The 26,704-nt window shown below is 33.1% G+C and overlaps 1 protein-coding gene across 12 annotated transcripts in view; it reads right to left on the bottom strand.

Annotated features, from left to right (window-relative positions):
• LOC108079770 (phosphatase and actin regulator 2) overlaps nt 1-26,704 on the bottom strand; it is a 123,822-nt gene that overhangs the window by 55,995 nt on the left and 41,123 nt on the right. For 11 of the 12 annotated variants that reach the window (XM_017174203.3, XM_017174202.3, XM_070286025.1 and 8 more), the window contains 3 exons: nt 13,735-13,899; nt 13,569-13,667; nt 11,454-11,876 (listed from right to left, as the gene is read on the bottom strand). In XM_017174203.3, the coding sequence (XP_017029692.1) occupies nt 11,454-11,876; nt 13,569-13,667; nt 13,735-13,899 (687 nt within the window). Of the gene's footprint in view, nt 1-137; nt 1,025-11,453; nt 11,877-13,568; nt 13,668-13,734; nt 13,900-26,704 lie in introns of those variants that run through there. The other variant, XM_070286028.1, reaches the window with a different exon arrangement.

The following is a 26,704-nucleotide window of genomic DNA, read 5'->3' as shown; positions in this document are numbered from 1 at the left end:
AATCGCCTATAATGGTGTTCAAAGTATTCTATAATTTCTTTCTAATAACTTCTTTAAAACTTCCTAACTTTATTTTAATTTTTTTTAGTACATTCTTTACTAAAATTCACACGCAGTTCTTGAATGCTTTTTCCTACCTTTGAAACAAGCACAACCCATGATGTAGCCCATCATCAGCGTGGCTTTGATGTCGCCTTTCAAGCTGATTCGCTTGTCTCTCAATTAACTCCTTATCCTTCCGATTTCGCTTGTCCTTATAGGTGTTGTTGTTGTTGAAGTTGTTGTTATTGTTGTAAATGTTGCTCTTGCTGTTGTTGTTGTTGTTGATGATAAAATTGGAGTCTCGGGAAAGTGAACGACATCGGGAAGTGAGTTGAAAATGGCAGTTAAGGGAATACACTTAATCTTTTGCTTTTTCGTCACTCTGTCTTTTTGCCGTTTGCGTATACGTTATATGTATTATTTAACACACAATCTGGCTTTATGGGACCATAGCGACGGACCTTATCACTCTTAACGGCTAACGGTTCACAGTTAACGGGAATTTATGCAATAAGCCTTATGAAACTTTTATTTATTATTGCACCTTTTGTCATATAATACAAATACAAGCACACACGCTTTGATTTACACTTGACTTTATCACATATTCTAGTTGTTGTTGATTGGTGTTTTTGGTGCTGCTGATTGGTGTTGCCGTTGTTGTTGTTGTTGATTTTTTTTAATAAAGCCTTACAATTTGATTTGGTTTCTTTTTTTTTTTTTATTGATTATCACTTAATATTGGTTTGGGTTTTCTTATGCTTGTTGTCTTGCCTCTCTTTGATTGCCTCTACTTATTTGGCTCTTTGCTCTCGGAATTATCTTTTTTTGTGCGATGATTGTGGAAAATTTTCGCGTTTCGTTGATTTCACTCGTTGCAACTTATTGTTTATTGTTGTTGTTGTTGTTTGCTTGCATTTTATTTAATTAATTTTATATATTTTTTACTTGATTGTGCAGTTTTTTTGTGTATTGTTGCATTTTAATTTATAATAATATCACAAAAGAGAATCTCTGTGACAGCAGGAACCAATTAAAATGTTTAATATTAATTGCTTGAAATTAATCATAAACATTTAAGGAAGCTGTTGGAGCTGTTTTTGTGCTTGTACTTTTTTTTTTTTTGCGGGGAATATAATTTTGCGGTTGATAAATTGAAAGATTTTATGATGAAAAAGCCAGAGGTCATTTACTTGGGACATTTATTTATAGCAAAGAAGATCAATCTCCGTAAAAATATATAGCATAGAATATGAATATACTTTAAAAAGACCAATTAAATGAAAAGTCATGGAATTTAAAGCGGAAATGCTAATTTAAAAAGATATTTTTGAAAGTTTTTAGTTGAAATATATCAGTTTTTGTATTATTTATATATTTATTTTATAATTATTTTACTATTTATAATTTATTTCTTATTTATTTGTTGACAAAATCAAGCTGTTTGTAAGTTTATATTCAAGAAATTAATTCTTTATTCTTTTCCCTTAACTAAAACCCCAACAAATGAGTCACTTTATGGCGCAACATCAAATAGAAGCACCATCTAATCTGTTAAACAAATCAACTAACCGTTTAGGCCATCAAAAAGACACTCTGAAAACCACTTCAGACATAGTTTAAACTTTAAAATGAAAATGTGCTACCCACTCGAAGGCAAAGTGGCCTGAAATTGTGGCCATATTTGCTCAGGCCAAGCAGCCCAGTGTCCATAAATAAAAAATAGGGGCAGGGGCAGGGGCGGGGACTTGGCTGAAAGACTGTCAGTGGCCCAAATTGATAAAGATTATCCCAGAGCACGAGCCAGTGCCAGCAAAAGAAAAATAACAACAAAAACCAACATGAAAACAAATAAATAACAATGCTGAAAACAAAAACTGTGACTGCATTGATCAAGAATCCACCCGCAAAAAAAAAATTCCAATTTAAATTTAAGTCAGGCAGGGAGTCAGACTTTCAATGGGATTTCGAGAATGAATGGAACCCGCAAGATATGGCATACAATAGGTGGGAGGAGGTGGGTAAAGAGTGAGCCTTTTTTGAAAAATGAGAAATAAAATACCGGAAGTTGCAGTGAGACAAATTTCTCGCCAGGCAATTGACCATAATTAAACACACATCCAGAGAGAGAGGCCAGCAAACATGGGAAATCAACGGCCACATCAAGTAAACGCCACCATAAAAGTGAATTCTTTTTCGCTTTTTTTTTTGCGCGCGAGAATTATAATTGATGGCGCCCACATTCAGTTTCAATATCTCTCCATATCGCTGTGTTTAAATAAGTTCCCCCGTTCTCTCTGTCTCTCTCTTGCTGTCTGTGTCGCAGTGTGGATTTTATGGCCCGGCTGGAGGTCAGTAGCACATGCCGACGCCACTGCACTATGGGGTTTTTGACCAGTTTTTGTGGCATTAATTAATAACTCGATCAGTTTTGAAGATATCGACATGAAACTTTACCAATCATCATTATTTGTCCCTAGGCACATATAGTATGAAAATCGTTCGGATCAGGAATCTATATCCTATAGCTCCCATAGGAACGATCGGGTAAAAGTAAAGATAAATTAATGAAATTTAAGGAGCTTATATTTGTTGCTATTTTAACACGATATAGCAATTTTGAACAAAATCGGACAACGCTTTCCCTAGGAACCAAAATAACCATAATACCGGAAATCAGTGTTTTTCCATACAAACAGCTACCAAATTGGCTCTGAAAACAGTGAGGTTATCTGAGAAAAATTCAAATTGCAACAAAAGTGCGGAAAAGTGCACGATAAGACTAACTGCTTTTTACTCAGAATTGACAACGCTACAACATACACTTGGACGCATTGAAAACTAATGCGAACTTCTATTTCAAAACTCTTCCCAAAGTTTAAATTTGTTTCTCAAAATTCAGCTTAAGGTGCATTTATAAAATGACAAAATGTCAGTATAAACACGCACAATTTAAACAATTAATACCTTTAACATGTAGTTAAAACCTGTGAAATCAGTGTCCATTAGTTTTTTCCTTTGCAAATTGTGTCTTACACGAATAGTTTAATTTCAAAGATCACTTCGTAAAAATTACAAACTTAGCAGACGCGCTTTCGGATGCAACAGCTGACTTTACAGCTCTGTTGCTAACATATGCTGTTAAGTATTAACATTTTGAGTATGAGGCATAACAGTACGATGTTTTGTTAATACAATCCCACTATTTTTTTTTTAATTTAAGAACTTTTAAAAAATGACTAAATGCCACATAAAGTGGTCAAAAACCCCATAGTGCACTGAGAAGCCTCCTCCTCTGCTGGAGGTGAGAAACGGGAGGGGGAGGGGGTGATGCGGGGCAAGACATTGACATTGTCATCATTCGACTTTTATGGCGCCTTTAAAAATGTATCTCGAAATTGTTGCCATCGCTGGAGCGATGGCGATGCCGAAATGCGAGATGAGAAGCAAGTGGAGGAGGCAGTGAAAGCATATAAATTCGGAGAAAACGAATTTGGAATACTCTGAAAAATCAGGGAAAAGTGTGACTACCTTTTATTTATAATTTACATAAAGCCTAGTCATTAATTATTTAATTTAATTTATTTAAAAGACTTTAAAAATTAGGATAATGTCAGGGAAAGCAGAGGAAATCAGAGGAATATCTTAATTAATAGAGAACATATTACTGTGACATCTTAAAAAATTTTTAAAATATATAAAAACCACAAAACTAAACTTAAAAAATCTTCAGAAATCACTAGGGTTTTAAAACCTTAAAAATTGTGTCAAGAAAAATATGATGAAAAATTTAACATTGTTTAAAAGAAATGTACACTAAATTTGAAGCCTACCAAAATTTATTTTATATTTTTTTAGGCACATTTTTAGGTGTTTTAAAAATCTTTATAAGAAAATACACCCTAAATTTCATAATCAAATTATTTCCCAAAAAATAAAACCCTAAGCATTCATCTTTGCTATCTTTTCATATAATTTTTCCTACCAAAAAATAGCAAAGGACTTCTCAAACCCCTATCTGCCATATAGTGTATGATATAAAATGAAAAATGAAAGATTTCTGTGAGCTTTTTTTTGTTTTGTTTTTCGCCCATTTGCTGCTACACTTTGGCTCTGACTTTTCCCCAAATATGTTTACACTGGGGAATATGGCGAAAACAATAAATCGGGAAAAACGGCGAAAAGAATTTCCTAATTAATGAGCTCGAGTTCTTGAGGGCTGAAGAGGCATTTGTATATATCCTGAGAAATATAAATTTGAACAACAAATTAGCCGTAGACGAAAAAGTAGATCGACCACCCACCAAAAACAAAAGGAAAACAGAAAGAAAAACCCTGTTGAGTCATTTTGCATGGGGATGGCTGGCGGCCAACAGGAACCGGATATCCAAATGTTGGAATTACGGCCAGCGGTCATGCAACCACAAAAAAAGGAAAATAGCAAAAATGGAAAACAGAAAAAGGGCGCGACACATCTCTATTTAGTGGCTCGATTAGGCCATTGACTTGCCCCTTACAGCCCCCCGGCTAAGCCGGTATTTTCTCGATTTTAATTAGCCAAATTAAATTCACATACAAACAGAACAAGCAGCTGTGAATGAAAATCGATTTGGCGCGGCGAAACTTTGCACATTAATTTCCATTATTCCCGCCTGTTGGGGTGGGGAAAACAAATGGAAATGAATTCATTCATCAGGTGACCTCAACTGCTGATGAGCCAAAGCCAAAAACAAACAAAAACAAGTGGGTGGGAAAAGCCTGGAAAACTTTAGCTTCACTAGTGACCAGAAAATGCATCAGCATGTTATAGAAAATTGTAGAATTGTTGTGTTTTTGTTTGTTTAATTTAATATGCAATTTTAAAAGGAATTTAAATAATCTGAAAACTATTTGTTAGGCATAATTATTATTTGTTTGTTTATTTTATTTAAATTTATTTGTAAAACTTTGAAAAATAATCTCCTTATTAAATCAAAAACCATCAAAAGAGCTTGGTTGTTGTGATTTATATGTAAATTTAAGCTTAATTCTGATAATGTGCCAACCATTTGCTACTAAATGTATGATTTATTGATTTATTGGAATATTTTTAAGACCAACTTCAACTAACATAAACTATAAATAAATCAATAAAATAAAGTATTTAATGGCAGAAATTACTTAAGGAAAATACTATACCCCCTGGCACCCCCTAGCAATGAGTAATCTCTCCCTTTGAGGGAATAAGACAGAATATTATTAAATGCCCGGCTAAGATAACGCTCTGAGGCAAGAAATATCTCCTCACACACACTCTTATACTCAACCTCCCAAGACCGCAACTAATTGCATTATCTGGCTGACTCAATTAGGTATTGTGTACACTTTATATATAGATATATACTCTATATATGTATAGATATATATATATACCTCTATATATGGCTTATCTTTCACTCTATGCGCGACCTTAATGAGATTTTGGGAAAGAGCCGAAACAAGAAGAGAATCAGAATCTTTATTAGATTAGAATGCGGTGAATTGAGGGAAATATGATATAGGGGAATGGCCAAGGCAAATATTGTATAATAAATTATATATCTGGCTTTGATATCTGCAACATGAGCGGCCTATCGTTGTGCAAATATTTAATTTAGAGCCGCTTTAGTGGGGATTTATTTCTATTTTATTAAATAGAAAACTTTATAGTACTCTATAATCATAAAAGTTATTATATTTAATAATTACAAAAAAAAGAAAATAAATAGAAAATAACATTTTTGAAAGGTTTTTCTCATTTTTTTAGTAAAAATTCAAACTTATTTTATATTTTGCTAAATTCTTAGTAATAAATTATGAGAATGTCAGGGCAATTAATCCCTGATTAATTATAAAATTATTCATATCTGCTTTTGTTGAGTTCAAGTTGAACTTATCTGAATGTAAACAAAGTATCGAGTTTCTTTAGAATTGAATATATAATATTTTTATATGGAAATAAGTAAGCATAAAAAGGTATTTAGATGTTTATGAAAGCATTTATACAAAAAAAAAAAAGAAAAAACAAATTATAAAATAAAATCCAGCTCTTTGCTTATAATTTTTTTGGGTTTTTAATGAAAAATATGTTATATTTTTTTCCCAAGAAATTAATCGATTTATCTTTATCTTAAAAAAGCATTTGTCAGTGCAAAATCAACAAATCCTACGGCTTTTCTTAAAGTGAATGACCGAACAATAAATAAATCTATGACAGCGATATCTCTTTGCTTACAGTTCAATACTCGGGCTGCTTATCTAAAAGGGTATTTCTTAGTTCTCTTCTTTTTTTCTTTGTCTTAAAACTTTTTTACTTTATTTACTTTTTTTTGCAGTGACCCTTAATGCCATAACTCACTTAGGTAATCCCCGGCGGAGGAAAAATGAGAAAAGAGAGCAGCCGGCAGCAACACCTTGCTGTTGCCTTGTGACCAAAAAAAAAAAGGACTCCCCACAGAGAATTCCCGCACAGAGGTGTTCACTGTACGGCGCACTCTCATTACAGACTGCGTGACCTAGGCCAACAATGAGTGTAAAGTAAAGTGCTTGCCACAGCGGGAAATGCTATCAATTTGATGACTGGAACTATCAGGAAAGAAACTTTATCGCAAGATGATTCATCAGAATAAAGGAAAAATCGTAAAGAAATTAAAGGAAAAATAAAAAATAAAAACTTTTAAAATTTGCCCAACAAATTGCCAGTTGGGCAAATTTTAAAATCAGGATACACAAACAAAAGAATCCTTGAAGCGCACAGCAGGGATGCGTTGGGGCAAAATGAAAACAGGAAAAAGGTAGACGACCTCGCAAAACCGAATGCAAGGCGAAAAAATGTATTGCAATGCCAGTAAATCCCTTAAAAAATATATGTATATATATATAAATGATAAATATATATATATAGACAAAGTATAAAATCCATTTTCATATAATATTTATAAGCAATATATATTTATCCGGGAAATTCCTATAAAAGGAATTTTTAAACCAGACGTAAAAGCAAAGAATTTTAAAAACAATGCAAAACAACGAGCTGAGAGAGAGAGAGTGAAAAAAAGCCGAAAAAGGATATACCCAGAGAGCATAGAGAGCAAGAAAAACAAGCACAAAGAAACCAAGAGAATGAGAGAGAGAGAGAGAGAGAGAGAGAGCGCCGCCCAGAAGCAGTCAAGCGTCAACGCTGCGTATGCGTAATGCCAGCGAACGGGCAACCAAAAGTGGAATGGCGGAAAATTAAAGTTTGCAACCGCTCCCCGGTCACCCCCCTTTGTGCCCCAAATCCTTTATCCTCCCCCCCTACCCGCAGGCTGGCCTCCTTTTTTTTCGACAGCTCCAACGACTTCCTGACGTGCACGGCGAGCGCAATTTATGGCGTGGCAATGCGTACGAGCACGAGACAGGGGTGCCCAAAGGACCCAGAGAGGGGAGTGCCGCCAAAGAGCACCCTGTAGACGAACATTAGGGTGTACCTTGGGCACTTGAAATACATTAATATTCATTAGGGAAAATGGGTGATACATTATTATTGTATTTTTTCAAGCCTTAAAAACGGCTTTCAAATTAAAGACAACATTTTATTTTAAGTCAAAAAAAGAAGACCAAGGTTGATTAAAATATTTTTAAAGCTTAAGTAAGATTTTTTAGTTTAAAAACCAATTTATATCAAGGAAAAAATCATCATAAAGGAAAGTCCACCCTGCGTATGAGTAATAAACTTAAATAAACCCTCAGAAAAGACACTTAATTCACACTTTTTTGTAGATTTTCCCTAACTTTTACAAACTTTTCTCAAGCATTCTCCCCTTGTATACATTTAATTAAAATTAAAAGAAGAATAAAACAAAAAAAAACACCCTGTGGGACAGACATACATAAATTAAAATGTGTGTTTGAGTTTGAGGAGAGGTGGGGGCGGGTATCCGCTCCTCCCTGGGGGCGGCAAAAGTTCAACCGTGTTTAATTTGCCTTCTTACACTTTTCCTCTCTTCTCCTTTTTTCCCCCCACTAATGCACTCGCATGTTGCATTTACACAAAAATTTCCTTTTCGTGTTTTTTCCGGATGTTTTTCCCTTTTTTGGGAAATAAAATATAAAAAAGAAAATATTTTTGTTTCGCTTTGCGGGCTTTGTTCGTCGGCGAAACGAAGGAACAACAGAGAATGTTTTTCCTTTTTCTTGTTTTTCCTGGTTTATTTTGTTTTATGATTTTTGTGGGTGGCGGTCTCTTTTTCTAACTCTCTGGGTCTCTCTCTCTCTCTCTATCTATCTCTCTTTCGCTCTTTCCTCTCTGTTTTTTTGTTATTGTTGTTTCAGCCAATTTAAATTGCATTTATTCAAATTTCGTTGACAAGGCTTGCTTGCGGTTTTTTAATGAAAAGAATGCAATGACTTGGCAGGGGCGGTTTTAAGTGGTTAAATAAAAGAAAACCAGGAAAATTAGCAGGTAAAAATTCCAGTTTTCAGACTTTCGAATGCTGACTAAATAACTGATAAGTGAAATAATAGAACAAAAATTTTTTTAAGATTAAATAACACATGTCGCAGGTAGAAAATATTTTCTGAATCAGATATCCTTGGTATTAAGTGACTAATTTAAATAAATTAACACTTTTTGGAGGTGAAATTTTAAGGCTGGGCATTTAAATAGGCTTAAAATATTTGTAAGCTTGGTTTTTATAAGCAGAAATTCTTGATTTTGATGGAAAACCTTAGGAAAACAGGTTTTAGACAATCAAAAACGTCTAGTTGTGGGGTTTTATATATATCCAGAGATTAAAAAAACACATGTCTGTCAATATAATTTTAAAATTATTTTTACTAAATTAAATATCTAATTTATAAGCTAGACAGACACTATTTAAGCTATTCAAAATGTTGTGAACAAGATAATCCCCTAACATCTCTCACATTAACCTTAAGATACATCTAATTTGCAAACATTTGAGAGTTATGTCTTAATTTTTGCCTAGTTAAGCATTTTTAAACTCATTTTTTATATGGTTTGAACACTTTTATTATCATTTTATATATAGTTTTCGTTTCTTTAACTCATTTTCACTTTAAAAACCTTTACTTCATCGACTTTTCAATGTAGAAACACTTGAATATCTTTGCATTTGCTAAACCTTCCAATTCACACAGTTGATTGATAGTTGGGCGATTACTTCCTCATCGGCGCACATTTGTTTACCAAAGAATTAACTTCTGGGTACTGGGCGAACACACACACCGGCATAATAATATATTATAAAAAGAGTTATATTCCCCATGTGACTTCCAACACAAAAAATACAGGCACAAAAAGCGAAAGGCAAACAGAGACCCAGGGAGAGGGTCAAATATTTAGCTGCAATTACTTTGGTAGATTGTTATGACCACTAATTATTATTTATAATTAATATTTATATATTACGTTATATGTATTACGTATTATTTATAAAGCACTTTTGCATATATTTGTTGGTTAGTTATTATACACGATTTCCGTTTCCTTTCGGTTATTTTTTACTGTTTAATATTCTATATTTCTCCTAGATATTTTCTGTCGTACGCGTCGGATACGCGTTATAATGTTAACTGAACTGAATGAGAACTGAATCAAACGGAATCGAGTTTCCCATAAAAGTGCCCCCCAAAACAAGAGAGAGTGTACGAAGAGAGGGTAACCGATAAAGAGCGCTCTCTTCAAGTACAAAATAGAAAATAAACAAAAGCGCGAAACGTGCGCAGACTGAGCGAGTGGGACGCAGCTAGTTGTAACCATATGCCGGTTGCAGCCTCTCAACGGGTGTGAAAGGGAACGGCTGATGCAGGCGTTCCAAAAGAGAGATGGGAAAAAAAAAAGAGACCGAGAAATGCAAACGACAATAAAAAGCTTCAAAGTTAAGTCAACAAGGCAGCAGCACAAGCAGCGCCATCAAAATTTAATAGTCATCAAAAAAGATGTGTAAAAAAAATTAAGAGAAGAAAACAACACAAAACTGGGCAATAAATGCCGCTGTGCTAATTATCGCTGAGGATGATAAAGCCCAAAAGATGGAAATGAACATGAAAAATCGGAATGAAAACGAAGTCGAAACAACTCTTTTGCCCCCGCATCTTCCAGTAGCTCCAGTCGTCTGCTTTATGTTTGCTCAAGTGTTGTGTCCAATCTGAGAGCCATCCCTACATTTTTCAGATACAGTGGGACTTCTTGAAGGGGAGCAAACAAAAAAAAGAGCAAAAAAAAATAATAATTAGCCTTTTTTAAGCTCAATTTAAGAGTTTTTGCAGAGCAATTTATTTTTAATTTTTTTTTTGTTGTAGAATTTAATTTCAGATAATTTAAGATGTCAAAAAAACAATTTAATTTAATTTTTTAAGAGATAATAAATAACAATAGTTAATAAAAGTAAAAAAAATAATATAAAATATGTTATATAAATTATTAAAATATTTTTGATTCATAGTAAATTGAAATTTTTAAGTTTGTAAGGGATTTCATATCATTAAAAATACTTTTAAAAACCCTTTATTGGAAAATAATTGGTAAAAAATTTATAAAAATGTATCTAAACTCTAAACCCTTTCTAAAATCCTTTCTTAAATCCCCAAAAAGTTACGAATTCAAAAATCACCACTGTATCTTTGTCCGAGTATCCCGTTTAGTTGCTTTAACATGAGATAAACTTTTAGCAAACTGCCGCAAAGATTTGAAAAGTGAAAAAGCAAACACACGACAGCAGAGTGTACGGGTGTATTTGCATAAATATGTGGACACAAATGTTTGTGTGCGAGTGGGTGAGCCTTAACTAGGCGTTAACTGAGCTTAAATGGGCTTTAAGTGTCTCTAATTTATGGCTTATGTAGATGACGGGCAGAACAAGAGGAAAACCTTGTTCGTTGCCAGATGATGGTCACTTAAAAGTTAATGGTTAATATTTTCATAGGAGGAGTTGGAAAATTACTAAGAGAGAAAAGAGTATAAATTTCAGTGTTGTTTATTTTTTTAATTAATATGTTTTTCTATAAGTTATATAGTACCTTTTTTTCTTATTTTTCTAATAATTTTTAATATTTAATTTTCTTTTTTCTAGTGCATACTTTCCGGCTGCATGTAAAAAACAATGTCAAATGAAAGCTTGGCTTTTTTAACGCCAGATGTCGCTCATCATAAGCCAAACAAAAAAAAAACAAATAATTTAAATATTATAAATAAAATAAGAGAAATTAAATAATAAGACCTAATATATTTTCTTTCATAAAGTTTTTTCATTGATATATCCATTATCTTCAAATCACATACCTCAAATCCCTGACAACCCCCTATCCTTATCACAATTTCATTTATAATTTCCATTCATTCACAGCATAAAATTCCATATAAAATATATATGTATAAACATAAAACTCACCATTATTGTTGCTGATGGCAAATCGTTGCTGAAGCTGCTGAGCCAGCGCCTGGTGATGCTGGGCCAATGGTGTGAGCGGTGGAGGTGGCTGACCCACGCCCAGTTGCTGTGGCGCCGATTGCGAATGGGGAACGCCACCGCTCAGCGAGGATGTGTCCGAGGAGCCATCCCCCTGGCCGCCACTGACCAGTCCACAACCCACAAGGCCATTGGCCATGGAATTCTGTGGGTTCTGGCCGTTGAACTGCTGCACGGAGATCGAATTGGCCATGCCCTGCTGCTGCTGGCCAAGATTCTGACCGGCAGTGCCATAGGTGGTGGCATTTATGGAATTGTTTGCCTGGCTCATGGAATTATTGTGGACGGCTGAGCTAAGAATGGAGCCATTGGCGGTGGCTCCACTGCTGTAATACGACTCCTCGCCTAGAAAAGATAAAAATAATAATTAAAATAAATTAAATATAATAATTTCCCATAATTGAATCTTTAGAAAAATATCTTATTGAAAAATAACTTGTAAAATAAAAAGAAATCGAAATCGGCATACTTTAAGAGACCTTTTAAAACGTTTTCAAAGGATTCGCACTATTTAAGGGCAAGGTTTTCCAGGAAAAGAACAAAAACAAAGTCGGCAAAGCGTAAAATTCATTCATAAAATCGTTTTACAGCGAGCTTTTCATTAAAACCCCTTTTTATCTGAGTTTTCAAAGCTTTCTCCTGGCGAAAGGCTTTCTCTATAGAGTGGCGCCATCTGTTGTGAATTGATGGCATTGAACTGCTTGCCTTGCCTGCCGCAAGCAGCGCCCGGTTGAGGCAGGTTCGGGATTTCGCAAGGAAAATACCTCCTACCCGCTGCGTTTCCTTCTCATTTGAATGCATTTCGCGTTTTATTTGTGCCTTTCGGTTCCCCCTATGGATTTAGCCCTGCTCCTCGGCAGCGATATGCGCCCATGGACATGGACATGGACAATTAGCCGCCACTGATTAATTGGCATTTAGCGAAAAAGTCGCGACTTGGCGACGACGACGACAACCACAGGCACTCATAAAGACCGCTGACAACCTAGGCGCCTCCTTCGAGGGCAACGCCCCCTTTTCGTCTCCTCATTTGACTTCTGTGCAAGAGGAAACTGAGAGAAAATATCTAAAAAATATTCTAGTCTTAAGAATTTTGAGAAAGAATTTTAAGCCAAGAAAAATGTAATTTAAAACTTGCTTTAGTGTTAATTCTTCGGTTTAAATATTTCTAAATCATGTAAATTATTTAATTAATTAAGTAATTAGTAATTTCCCCCTGTGTAATACCCCCTTTCCATTGCCTAACGCAATTGACGAGACGTCTTTGCTGCCTGTCACATCGCAACCAAAGCTGCCCGAGCGGAAGGAAGACGCTCTTCTTCGACTAGCAAACAATTTAGCAGAGTGCTAACCTGTCTAGAATACGCATGTTGACGTGGTATGAGCAGGAGGAGGAGGAGGGGGTGAGGCAGGGTATTCCAGCGGTACATCAGCACTAAGCCTTGGCTATATCGTGCGTGGCTTATGGCCAATTTCCGTTATGCCGAAGCTCTTGCTTTTGCTTTTGCTGTGCTTTTTTTGTGTGTGTTTATTTTGTGTGGTGAGCCATAAGCAAAAGTTGGCAACAATTGGCAGCCAACAAAAAAAACGTAACAAAGAAAAATATTAAACAAAAAAAGTAAAAGAGAATCCACAAGAAGTTTGTGGAATAATCAGCAAGTTAATTTGTTCGCTTGGCACGCATTAAAAGATTCAACAAATGGTATTGTTGATATTTTGGCAGGGGAATTGTTTCTTGGTTCTTATTAAATTTTCTTGAGACCTTAAGCTGTTGCGACTTTTATGGAAATATTTTTAAAGGGTTTTCTTGGATTATATTTATATATTTAATATTTTAAAAATTGCCAAAATTACTTTTCAAGGCTTTATCTAAAATGATTTGTTTATCTATATATTTTATTCTTAGGAAATGGTTAAATTACTTTAAAAAGTTACTTAAAGATTTCAATTTTTTTTAGAATTTTCCTATATTTCTATTCTCATTTCCCCATCTCTTCTTTTAAATGTTTTCTATATTTTCAACATAAAAACACTCACCTGGTTCTGGAATATTGCCCAGGGGGCTCTCTGGCAATAGAATCCCCTTTTGCACTAACTCATCTCGATTGGCACGCACAGAAATTTTACGCTCCAAAGCTATTAACATAAATAAAATTATATAAATTTAAGGAATTTTTTAAATAATTAAAAAACAAAAACTTACATTTGGAGGCCGCTTCAAACTTTTCGCTCTTCTTTTTCCGCCGCCATTTCCAGGGCTTAAAGAATCTACCCAAGGCGCTGAGCTTGCTCTTTCGCTCCAAGGGAGGTGTCCTGGTGCCCGAACCCAAGCTATTTGTGCGTATGGCAGCTCCATTCTGTTTCTTAGCTGAAAATAGAGAAAATAAATTAAATTATTAATAAGTATTAGACAAAAACTGCTCGAATTTGGACATAAAATATTTTTAAAATATATTAAGTAGTTATTTTTATAGAAATATATTAATTTTTGGCTAATTTAATAATAGATTCAGAGAATTTTATAAATATTTATATTTTAAAATTCCAAAATTATTTCAAGATCCTCCTGAAATCCTCTTTAAATTAAAACCATTTTTTTAGTCCCTAAAAATATGCAATGATCTATATAATATATTAAATCAAAGCCAAAAGCCAAACTATGGCATCTCTATCCAGTTTCTCAGCTAAAAAAAAAAAACAAAGAAAACAACAACGAAGAGGGACAATTAGCAATTAGCAATTGGCATATATCTCGAACAACTCAATGGAAACCCAGCAGCGCCGCTGCTTTGCGGAAACGGAAGCAGGCGTCTCCCCCATTTTTGGGCCACCGGTTATTAAAATGGCCGCATTCCACGCCCCCTTTTACCGCTATTGTGAGTGAGTGTGGCATGGCGGAATGTTGTTTGCTTTTTGTTTTTGTTTTTGTGCGTGTTTTGCCCGCTGAAAATACATGTGTGCAAACTGCAAGGTAAACTGTTATGGCTTTGGTTTTGCTCTTTTGTTCCATTATGCAATCAATGACGCTGCTTTTGGAAATTAGGAATTCCCAGCAAGTTGTAGCCTTATTAAAAATTTAATATTAGCATTGCTTTAGCTCGGGTTTTATTGCATTTTAAGAAATTAACATAACAAATGACGCCGTGTTGAAGTCAGAGAAATAGATAAATAAAATATAGAGAGTAGAATTTTAATAAAAGTAAACTAATTTATAGCTGCTTAAATATCCATAAATATTTTTTAAATAAATACTAAGTTACAACATTTTAAATATCACCATAGAAATGATTAAACTTGTTTTGTTTTAGCATTCTCAGTGTCAAAAACACACAAATATAAAGACTTCATTTACTTATATCTTCTGTAAACCTTTTCACCCTTCACCCCTAGGCTAAAACTCTATATATTTTTGTATTTTTCTGCCTCCCAAACAAATATTTAAATTCCCTTCTCAGCTATTTGCAGTTTCATGTCAGTTTGCATTGGGAAATCTCTTAGCCACACACAATTGATGGGGGGAAATGTGGGGGAAATGCGAAGAGAAAACCCAGTAAAGGATGAAGAGATAAGGTTTTGGAAAAGGCATCTGCAGAGGGAAAATCAACAAAAAAAAAAAAAAAACACCATAAGATATGTCATTCCCTAGTTGGACAATTCCCACTGCCGCCCACTTTTCTCTCCACTTTTGGTGTTGTTGCTGCTGCTGTTGATGCTGCTTTTCAGATAAGCTTTGACATATATACACCCACATACCCACAGGTACAGGTAGGATTCGATAGAGAAAATCAAGGAAATATTTTTTATATTTTTTTGTATTTAAATGTAAAATATTTTTATATTTTAGATAGAATTATCTAGCAATTATTTATGTATTAAATAATTTTACTCAAAAAAAAGTATTTTAAAAAAATCTAACAATTATTAATTTATTATAATATTATAACTAAAAATATTTTACTCTTAAAAAAATATAAAGAAAATATTTAATAATTACAAATATATTTATTATATTATATATATATTTTATTACTTATGTACAAGCATATTTAAGAGTCTCCACTGTCTTTTAAAGTGCCGCCTGCATTGAAGCGTTGAAATTAGGCTACCTTTCGTACGAATAGAAATAGAAGGCACAAACCAAACTAGCCAAGAGCAAAAAAGAATCCAGAGGAAAAAAGGGGATTTTGAGGTAGCAACAAACAGCAAAAAAAAACTGTAAAACTACTGCAAATGGGGTAACAACTATTTGGCTTCATGATCTTCTTACCATAACTGGGCTTCTCACAGCGAGTGCTCCAATTGTGGTCAATTGTTGGTCAACAGCAGCAGCAGCAGCCAGTTACATAATATATAAGAAAAAAAAACCAACTGCGAGGGAGGAAAAAAGTATCTAGCATCTTTAAGCTGTGCTGTGTGTACCTCGCGGATGTGTGTCACTCAGAGGGAATAACTTTGGGCCAACACATCGGAGGAAAATGTGACACAAAGAATAACAAAGAGGAAAATCTGTAGCTCATTTCAAATGGCGCCAACAAAAGAAATTGTGGAGAGTGTGTGAGGAGGGGGGAAATGGCGGAAAATTGCTAGGAAAATGTGGTGACAAATCTTTTTCTCGGTTAAAGAGGAAATTGTACTAGAGATTAGGGGTAGATTTGAAGAGGTTTTTTAGTAAGTTTAAATAATTTTAAGAGCCTTAAAAAATAGTATTTAATATATTTAAATGTTGCTGACATTTAAGAGTTTACATAAATATTAATACGTAATTTTTATAATAAATTCAGTGCAAGTAACCAGTTTAAATATTGTTAAAATCACCCTTAAATTACACCATTTCCTCGTAATAAAAACCAAATATAATTTTATTGGTTAAATTCCCTTTTGGTTAACTATCATAATTTATACGAGTCACTGTCATTTATTAGTTTATTGTTCTTAATTATGCACAACCGGCAATTATTCATCAGACTTTATGGGAAAACTAGTCTCAGTCTCCCCATGCCATCTCTTCCCACACTGCAGTTAATTAATTTCAAATTTGATATTTTTCCCATCCATAAAACCAGCATACCCCGAAACAAATTACACATCATCAGAATCTCAGCACGAGACCAGCGCAGAAAATTGTTAAAGGCGCGTTGTTTCGTCTCTTCCTCAATTTTCTCCCCTTTTCCTTCTTTATTTATTTTTTTATTGGCCAAAAGGGAAAAAGCAAAGGCAAAAAAAATACAGAAAAGCAAAATCAAACAAAATAAAAATAAAGAAAAAGCATCAAGAAAAAAAAACAGAAAAATTAAAATAAAACCGAAATAAACAAAGCGGCAAACTGCGCTGTCGGCGTCTACAGAGGCGCCAGCGTCTCGGCCAGCGTTGCTTGTCATATAATATTTTCTTTATTTCATTTTTTTTTTGTATATACGTAGATATTTGTGGGGTAAAAAACCAGTTTTTCTGAGCTTCGTCGAGGCGACGTTTGAATGAATGCAGCTTCCAAGATTTTGGCTTCTAAAAAAGCGTCAACAACAACGACAACAGCTACAACCAAAGCGAGTGAAGGGCGCGGTACAAACAACAACAAAAATAACAATAATAATACAACAACAACAACAACAAAGAGGTAATGCTATGCGAACGCGTGGAAAACGGGTTTTCGCGAAAGTTGTTGTCATTGTTCGTGGCTGCTGTTATTGGTTTTTGTTGCTATTCTCGCTCAAGCGGCACTATTTTTGTGTTTTTTTTACAGTAAAACTAAGATAAAATAATTATTAATATTTTATCTTATTAATAATTTAGAAAGTATAAAGTTTATTAGTAAAAAAGATGCTAGATTTAAGTTTATATCCTAAAAACTTTATTTATTTCCTATCAAAATTGTTTTTATTTCTTGAAAATTAATTAAAAATTCCACAAAACTAACTATTTATATATTTGTTAATATTTATATTTTTTTTAACATAATTTTATATTTTTATAATTTTCAAAATATATTTTTCCAAGCCTAACTGTATTTGATTTTCTATTTTTTTAGGGTCTCCCGCCAGACACTAGGAGAAAACCCAGAAATATGGCTGGAAAAATCTTGTTGTTTTTTTCTCTTGGCTTAAAGGGAAATGGCAAGAGAAAAAAGCTGTCAGTACTTTGGCAAAAACAAGCCATAAACTGGCAGCAGCAACTGAAAGACAAAGAGTAAAAGTATGAACAAAAAAAACAGGATATTCGGGGGGTATAAATTATTACGAACAAGAATTATGAATGTTCAAGTTGGATTTATGTAAAGGATTTTCAGGGAAAGCAAGGATTTCCACTTGAATTGCCAGAATAACTCAAGGAAATATTAAAATATTAAATATTAAAAGATAAAATATGCTCTATAATGTTTTATAGGTATTTATTATGATTTTTAAACAGATTTTCTTTTACTTATAAATATTATATTGTATTTATTTAATTTCTCACCCATTTCCTTACTTACAACTGCGACTTATCTCCCTGACAATGCCTATAAGCACGATCTATACTAGATATACATGAGTCGCAGTTCTATGTAAAATGTCAATTGGTTTGTTCCACTTTAAAGCGCACTCACAGTTGGCTTATAAATAAACAAAAATCGTTGCTGATAACTACACCGCAAACACGACAGTCCACAAAAAACTACAATAACATGGGGAATTTATATTTGCACAACGTGATGTGCTCAACAATTTGTTAAAATAACACAACAAAAAAAATCACAAAAAAATAAACCCAGAGCTAGATTTCAGCACCTCACAAAGCCAAAGATATATAAATTATTTCAACGACTTTAAGCTTGGTATCGCATGCTACAAAATCTGTGTACAAATAAATAAAAGAAAAAAATAGAAGACACAACGTGTCAAAGCTGAAATCCCACAAAAACAAGCCAAAAGTTAATTACAACAAACAAAAAAAAAAGAGAGTGAGAAGGAGGCGCTGCCAAATGTCAGAGGGGCTTCAAGTCATGGCAGAAAGTGAAACACTTGCGAACCGAAAAGAAAAAGTGTAACAAATTGTATGGAAAACAATTTGTATCTCTCTCTTTCCTAAGCTCTTGCTCTAATTTACACCTCATGCTAATTTTTACAGAAAAATCTACCATATATCTATCGTTATTTTAAGGTTATTCAAAGCAATTACTTTGGGTTCCAGGCTTTTGTATATGTTTTTAGACCCGATTTGATTGCAATTTAAAGCCCTGAAATTAATTATAATCGTGTGCACACAAAATTGGCAAGTAAAAGGGCAGGGGAAAGCTGCTTTTTGGAAAATGTACACTTAAAAAAATGTTACCCATAGAGGAATTGTTAGTTTTGGGGCTATTTGACTGTTTTCCAAATTTTAAAGAAAATATTCTTGATTTGGGAAGAAATTAAATAACTTTAAGGATAAGTAAACAAGAAAAATTTAAATTAGAAAAAAATACAGATTTAATTGTAGGTTGCCTTGCCTTAAATTCCAGAAAACTATTTCTTAATTTTAAAAACATTTTCTTAATTTTAGGAAGATTTTTCATAAATATATAAAAACATTTTCTTTAGTGTTTATCCCATCGAAACAGAGCTCAAACAGCGCGTCATCGAATGCACATGCACAAAATTTTAAAATCGCATTACGTATACGCAACGTTGCGCAGCAGCAGCAGAAAAAAGGGAAAATCGTGACCGAAAAGTAGCATTTGTTTATTTTTGTGCTCTTCTGAATGAACACACAAACCCAACATAAGCATTGAGGCATAACGTAATCATAGAGACCCAATGACAAAATTCGATTCACTTTACAACGTGTCCATCGGATAGTTGTTGACATTGAGCAATCTCTATTGAAGAGTATGGATACTGATAGAGTTACTGATTATTATAGAAAAAAAGTATCATATTATAGATTTAAAGGGGAATAGAACTACGTATAAACTAGGCTTAATGTTATTACAATATTTAAAGGAAATTAAAATAATCAATGGAGGTTTGAAAGTGAAAGTTTAAAAGAGTTTTAAATGAAGTTTGATTAGTAGTTTCTAGTGGTAAACAAATATTGATAATATTTTAGATATATCAATTAGTTTAGTTATACATATATTAAAAATTTCTCTTTAAATCTATTTTTAGAAAACCCCTTCACTAACTTTGAATTAATAACAAAATAAATTAACAAACAATAAGTACACCTTTCTCATTCCAAATTCAATGCAAAATATTTACCCAGTCTAAACACGAATTGTATTGCCATCAAATTCCCATAGAAAATCATCAATAAATTCCAGACATTGCCATTCATATCATTCACCTGCAGCCCAAGCAATTAGAGGAGTTCTATTTGAACATTTCTTGACTGGAAAACTTAATTGTATCCCCAAGCCCGAGCATGATTCCCATTATTTCCCGCAGCAAATTGCTGGCGTCTGTGTCAAAGTCAATTATGAAATCAATTTCAGAAATGATGCCTGACTACTCTATGTCTCCGTGTTTCCATGTCTCCACATCTCCATTTCACCATTTCTCTCTATATCTCTATATCTATCTCCCTATATGCACTCGTAATTGGCCGAATTTCGTGTGGCCAACAATTGTTCGAATTAAACTGGGAGAAGGGGAGGTTGAAGAGAAAAAGTCAGGGGAACTTATGAATAATGGAATGGCAATGAATCATGCGACGATCGAATAATAACGAATGAACAATAACGAATTGCATGTTAAATGCTTGGCCATAAATCGTCCAAGACTTGCAGCAGCTGCTATAGCTTCTTTATTTTCCTATCACCAATTTCCCCTACCATTTCCCTCTCCATTTTCTCTCTCCATTTTCCTTTATAGCTTCATATGCGTGAATGAAATTGCTCATACGCCTAGTTGGTCGCTTATAAAATGCAAGCCCCGACTAATTGCATTGACATTTGACATTGGCTGTTGGGTTTTTATAAATAGAAATATGAACATCGACTTAATTGACTCGTGCAGGCGAATGAATGATGGAACAAAAGGAAAACTACTTACACTTTATGCTTTAGAAATTCCCTTTTCTATTTTTAAACATATATTTAAACAAGGTTCAATACCCTTTTTGTCACAACAAGCAAATCCAATCAGATTTGAGCATCTCTTGCCTGAATTTAAGCAAATATTTGCTTACAACTTACAGGCAAAGTTGGAAATGTAAATAAATCCCAAATGTTGGCCCACAGGCAGACAGACAAATAAAAGTGGTTTTTCTGTATTTCAATTAACATAACATATTGTGCGTACCAAAAAAAAAAAAAGAGAGCAAATAAAAACCATGCAAAAACTCAGCTTTAATGATTTTTTTTATAAAAAAATCCTTGAACACAATTTCTCGTTTTTATCAGCTTGTTAAAAGTATGTCATGGCTATTTAACATTGAAATTATATAGTATATTTACTTGTTGTTATGTGTTTTTATTAATTTTTTGCCTGGCTTATAAGAGAATATTTTTAATGACAGGATTTCGGGTTGAGATAATTCTAATTTAGCAGAAAATAATTGCTGGCTTAGCTTATTTTTCTGTGTAATTATTAGTAGAACCTCAAAATGGCATTATAATTTGTATTTATTGTTTATTAAATGAGCTTTACACAAAAACTATCACAAAGTACCAACCAGAAACTAGTTATAAATTATCTTTAATATTTCATTATAAATTCAATTAAATTTCTTATACTTTAAACTCTTCAAATGAATCTTAAATATAAAATCTGTTTGCTAAATGTATCTCTTTGTGTCGAATGTAAATTCCTAAGTTAAAACACAAACTTTAACTACAGTTAATTGATATTTTCTGCCATATCTGCTAGCAGCTTTTGCCTTTCCATTGCAGGGAAAACTTTATCCTCTCTTACTGAGTGGCAAACTTTCCCAAACTGTCAAATTGCCAGACAGATAAGGAAAATCAGAGGAGGTGGTGAGTAAAAGGGGAGGGATGGAAAAGGAAAATGGCAACTCAAACAGAATCCGACACCTGGACAATGTCTGCTTGGATGTCTGCACAGTAAGATGGTGATAATGACGTTGACGAAGATGATTATGTTGATGTCAAGAGAATGATGACAGTCAGCGGAAATAAGAGACAAACTCTCTGACACATTTTGCCTTAGACTGTACCCACCCAAGAGATATTTGTCCAACAGAAATGAAAAACAACCAAAAAGACTTGCAGCAGACTGAATTTATATCAATTTCGAAATGGACTGGGCCGCAAAAATCTCTTGACCTGCAATGCAGCTTCCTCTGTCTGGCCATCATTTGCAGTTCTTACTCATTAATTAAGTGCAGCAGCCAGATGAAAACTGACAGATACGAAATCTAAATGTAAAAATGTCACTGAAAGAAAAGTGTATAACTTAAAACGAAGAAGAAATTTCAAGTATTTATTAAAGAAGTATTTTAGGATTTATATGAAATGGAAATTAAATATTTATAATGAAAAATTATTAGAAATATATTTTTAATGTTATGCATTTATTTAATGATCTTTTTTAGTGTTATTATAAATTCCAAGGAATAGTTTGTTTATTTCTAAAATGTAAAACGATTTACATAACAATTTTCTTTGAACTTTAATATGAATTCAAAGTGGTTATTCGGATTTAAATTTTATTCTCTATATTAAGAATGTTTTCATTGGCGGAATAAATAAATAAAAATATTTAGAAACTTGTTTGTCTATTCTTAAATTCCCCTATAATTGCCAATAAGGTTATTCTGGATTAAATTATATTCCCTAAAAATTCAGATATTTATTAAGCTTCACCTTAATTTTCCTATAACTCTTTAATAATTATTTAAAATTAAATATTATATGCCAAAATATTTCTTTGTTCAATAAAATCCTTTCAAGTCCATACATAATTTTCCCACTGCACATTTATATATATTTACAAGCCTTTATTTACGTTTAAATTGCACTTTATGTTGCCTCATACATATTCTGCCATTAATAACAAAAGTAAATTGCAATCTTTGTTAAATAAAGTTGAGTTCTTTTATTTTACATATATTTTTTCCACTGAATTCTGTCGATTGACCGATTAACATAAACATTTTTCTGATTAATGGCCATCGGCAGAGTGTTTTATTTGGTCTGGGTGCGGTCCATCACATTGATCGATCATTGTTCGACGGCTGAATATATATATAAATAGTATATATGGTGGCATATTCTATAGTACTCAGCTGACTCTGGGCCAAGTTAGTGCCACTAAGCGAGGTCATTACAGACGTTAGCCCATTAATCATATTCCACGGATCATCAATGGGTCATGGCTTCGATTTGTTGCCTTATTGTCTTGAAGCTTCCCCTTTTTTTTTTTTTGTACTTCGAGAAGCTGTCAAAGGTAAATGTGTTAAAGCGCTTTCAAAACTTGTTAAGTTAAGTTTAAGTTGAAGCTGGGGGCTTGGGTTGAACTTTGGTTTCGAAATGAAGAGAGTTGGTAGATAATGTCGGATTTTGTGATGTGGGAAATGGCTTAAGGGGGATTAATGGATGAAAGCTAAAGCTTTTATCCAAGAAGGTGTTGAAGGCATTTAAAATTTTATCATTTTTCAAGTTTTGCGGAGGTTTTGGGAACTTAAAAATCCCACAAAAAGCTTACTAAACTTGTATTTATTATTTGAAAAATAATAATATAAAGATTACTCAACAAATGACAAAATTTAAAGGCAAAAACCCATTGGACAATCTTTCAATTCTTTAATCAACGTACAAATAAACACTTATCAATCATAGAGAAACTCACGTTCTATGCAAACAATATCTTATCTAAAAAACCCAAGCTAAAACAGCATTTCCCATAAAAAAAGTAAGGTAAAACCATAGCTAAAAACCTCTAGGGATGACTAAGAACCCCAACAAAAAGTATCAAATTAAAAGTGCCAAATACTTCTCACGTTCGCTGATGAATTTGATAATCATCTAACGTAATCATCAGTAATCATTTTTTAGCCCGACACCAATTAGCACCTCCGGATTGAGCTGAACCCACGCGAGAATCAGCAACAAAAAAAATATAAATAAAAGAAGAAAATCTAACACAAAATAATTGTAAAACACGCAACAACGCAGGCTTACGTAAGACTTGAGATTGTATAAATTATACACCCACTTCCCTTCTTAGCAGACAGACCAAAAATAGAAGAATTTTAATCAGACAAACATTTTGACGCCGCGCAGTTCTTCGTTTTGTTTTTCTTGTTTTTTTTTTATTGATTAATGGCGTTCGATTAGGGTCTCATAAATTAATAAAAGAAGTGTAGAAAAGAGACAGAAGCATGGCCCAAAAATTGTGCCGCAATAAAGGTAAGGCAGAGTGCCGGGAGAAGCATAAAAGAACTCAGCTTGGGGATATATAATACGCAGATTCCAGCAGCCTTTTATGCTATATAAATAGCAGACACACCCCCATATATTTATGCACCAAAGCTAGAGACTTCTCTACTACGCAACGTTTTTTCCCCGCCCTTCTGACCACTTCATGTGTCAAGTTTCAAGTTCAACATTAACCCCTTATGAACTTAATTAAGCCAAAGGAATGAGGGGGTTAAGGAAGTGCGGGTTAAAGTAAGTATTTCTAAAGTGGAGTTCTGCTGTTGTTTTTTAGCTAGACTTTATTATAGAATTTAATTAAAAAGAGTCAAAGGGGGTAGCTTTGCAATTATAAAGCTTGCCTTAGAAAATTTTATTTTAATATTAAAAGAGAGTAAAAGTAGTAATGAAGAGGATTCTTAGGTAAAATTAAAGACAGGTAAAAATCCAAATAAAATTAATTTAAAAAACAGAAATATTTTAGAAATAATAAACAAAAGAAATCATTTTTAATTACAAAATAAAAACAATTAACTATTGACAAAGATTATAAATGAATCTTTGATTTCTTTAATCAGAATAATCGATAAAAAAAAACAAATTTTAAAAATGTATTTTTTAAATAAATATGTAATTACAGATGCGCTTTATTCCCTCTGAAATATTTTCTCTAATTTTAAAATAGAATGAAAAGAAAATGTATATAATTTTAAAGAGCTAATAAATGATAATAAATGTAATTAATTTACTCGGAATAATTTTCTATAATTATAAAATAGAAATAAAATATAATTTACCAATAAACTCCCCCTTATACCTCAATGGGTTAAACCTAATTATTCCTTCTCCATTTCGCATATGATCACCCTCACCTGACATTGTTATTGTTATTATTATTATTATTATTTTTCTACCGTTTTGACAACTTTGTATTTATGTTTACCTGCCTGTCTGCTTGCCACACTCAAACTCAAACTCAAACTGAACCCGGCTCAACTCTTTTGGAAACCCCATTCATACCCTCCCCATTTCGGCACTCTACTTTTTATAGCTACTGTATTTTTTTACGGCTAATGGGCGGTAACTGTAGAACTGACAACAAAATTGGCGTGCAAATTGAAAATAGGAAAACGAAAAAATAAAAAATAAACAAACAAAAAAATACAAATAATAACAGCGAATTGAAGCGATTTCAATGAAATTTCAAGCATCGACATTGTATAGATTTGATGGCCTTATTATAAACAAGAAAAATAAAAGCAGCTCCTACATAGAACAAACAGCTTATTGATTTGCACAGCTGGCCAGGCCGGGAGTTCATTGATAAAGAGGGAAAAAGGTGGGTTAGAAATTTTCCAGAAAAACACTCTGCTCGCCAGGGGAAATAGAAACGGACGCTTGATGAATTGAAAAAGAAATTGAACAATTTTTGGTTTCAGGTGGAAAGAGATGGAGCAGAGCAGCCAGGGGGATCGGGTCAGTTAGTTCGATTTATGGTTTATTGAAGGCAATTTGTTGTTTGCCTCTCTGTTATTTTTTCGTTTGTTTTTCGCCAGTTAGTAGTAATTGAACATCGTAAATTGCTATCGCCATTTTTTTTATAAATTTAGCAAATCAATTAAGTTAAGCCAAAGTCATGGGAAAGAATATACACACAAGTCATGGGATGACTATATAATTTGAGCCATAAATCGCTTATATTATTATATAAATGTTTAACAATTTACACATGAGCAACAGCGAACGTAACATATAAAAACAAATAGCCCGATTTAATCGACAGTAAATTTCAAACAAAATAATTGCAAAAATATTCAAGGAATGCGGCTAAGCCAAAAGCAGTCAGGCAACAATAACAAAAAGGAAAAAAAAAAGCTGAAACAAAGACGTTGACTTCGACACATGCACTGAAAATAATATGTAAAACCATATTATGGTTAACTGAGATGTGAATATAAATATCAGTAATTTATCTGTATAAAATGTACTTTAAATGTATTTAAATTTTATGTAAATATCAGTGATTCATCTGTTTAAAATTAACTAAAAAAATATTAAGTTTTTTGTCTTATGAAATTTGAACTTGGGAATTTTAAGGCGCACTTCCTTGGGTACATCTCCTTTTTCAGACCTTTTCTTCTGCTTTTAATATTTATTAAAATATTGTACAATTAATAATTAATACACTTTCTCAGACAATTGAGTTTTAATAAATATAGATAAAAAATATAATTTTGTAAAAAAGGTAACCCTTAGTTTCTGAATTAATTTTTAATATAAAACTCATCAAAAACCAATCAACCAAAGCTTAATTAATGAATGAAAGTAAGAAACACAAAAGAAATGAAATCAATAATGAATAATAATGACACACCATCAGATATAATCATTTTTAAAAGATTTTAGCGACAGCCCTGATTAAGCTGTCATATATTTTATATTAATCAAGATCTAGAGGCAGCCACTAGTCATAATTATCTACGAAAAAAACCTATGAAACCTGTCACAAAAAGTTAATATTATAATTTTCCACAGTGCATTTACTGGCAAACACCTGTTTATACCCACATACATATAAAGCCCACTTCGACTTGATATAACTTTAGTGAGTCATGCGTCTCGGGTTTGACACACTGAATTAAGCCCACACTCTCCATCTCCTATCTAGTTTTCTTTTTATTTTTAACAGACACGTGCCCTCAAAGCAGACGCATTAAAAAGCCATTTCAATTCTCCACTTGAACTTGAAATCTACAGAAAGAAGAAACTGAAATAGAAACAAAGACGCCAAGTATTTTAATTGCATCTTTAAATGCCAATATAAACGAAGCTCCCCGAAAAC

This window comes from Drosophila kikkawai, chromosome 3L (genome assembly GCF_030179895.1).
Source record: "Drosophila kikkawai strain 14028-0561.14 chromosome 3L, DkikHiC1v2, whole genome shotgun sequence".
NCBI classification, from domain to species: domain Eukaryota; kingdom Metazoa; phylum Arthropoda; class Insecta; order Diptera; family Drosophilidae; genus Drosophila; species Drosophila kikkawai.
The sequence above is the reverse complement of the archived record's forward strand: the minus strand, read 5'-3'. Positions and strand labels throughout refer to the sequence as shown.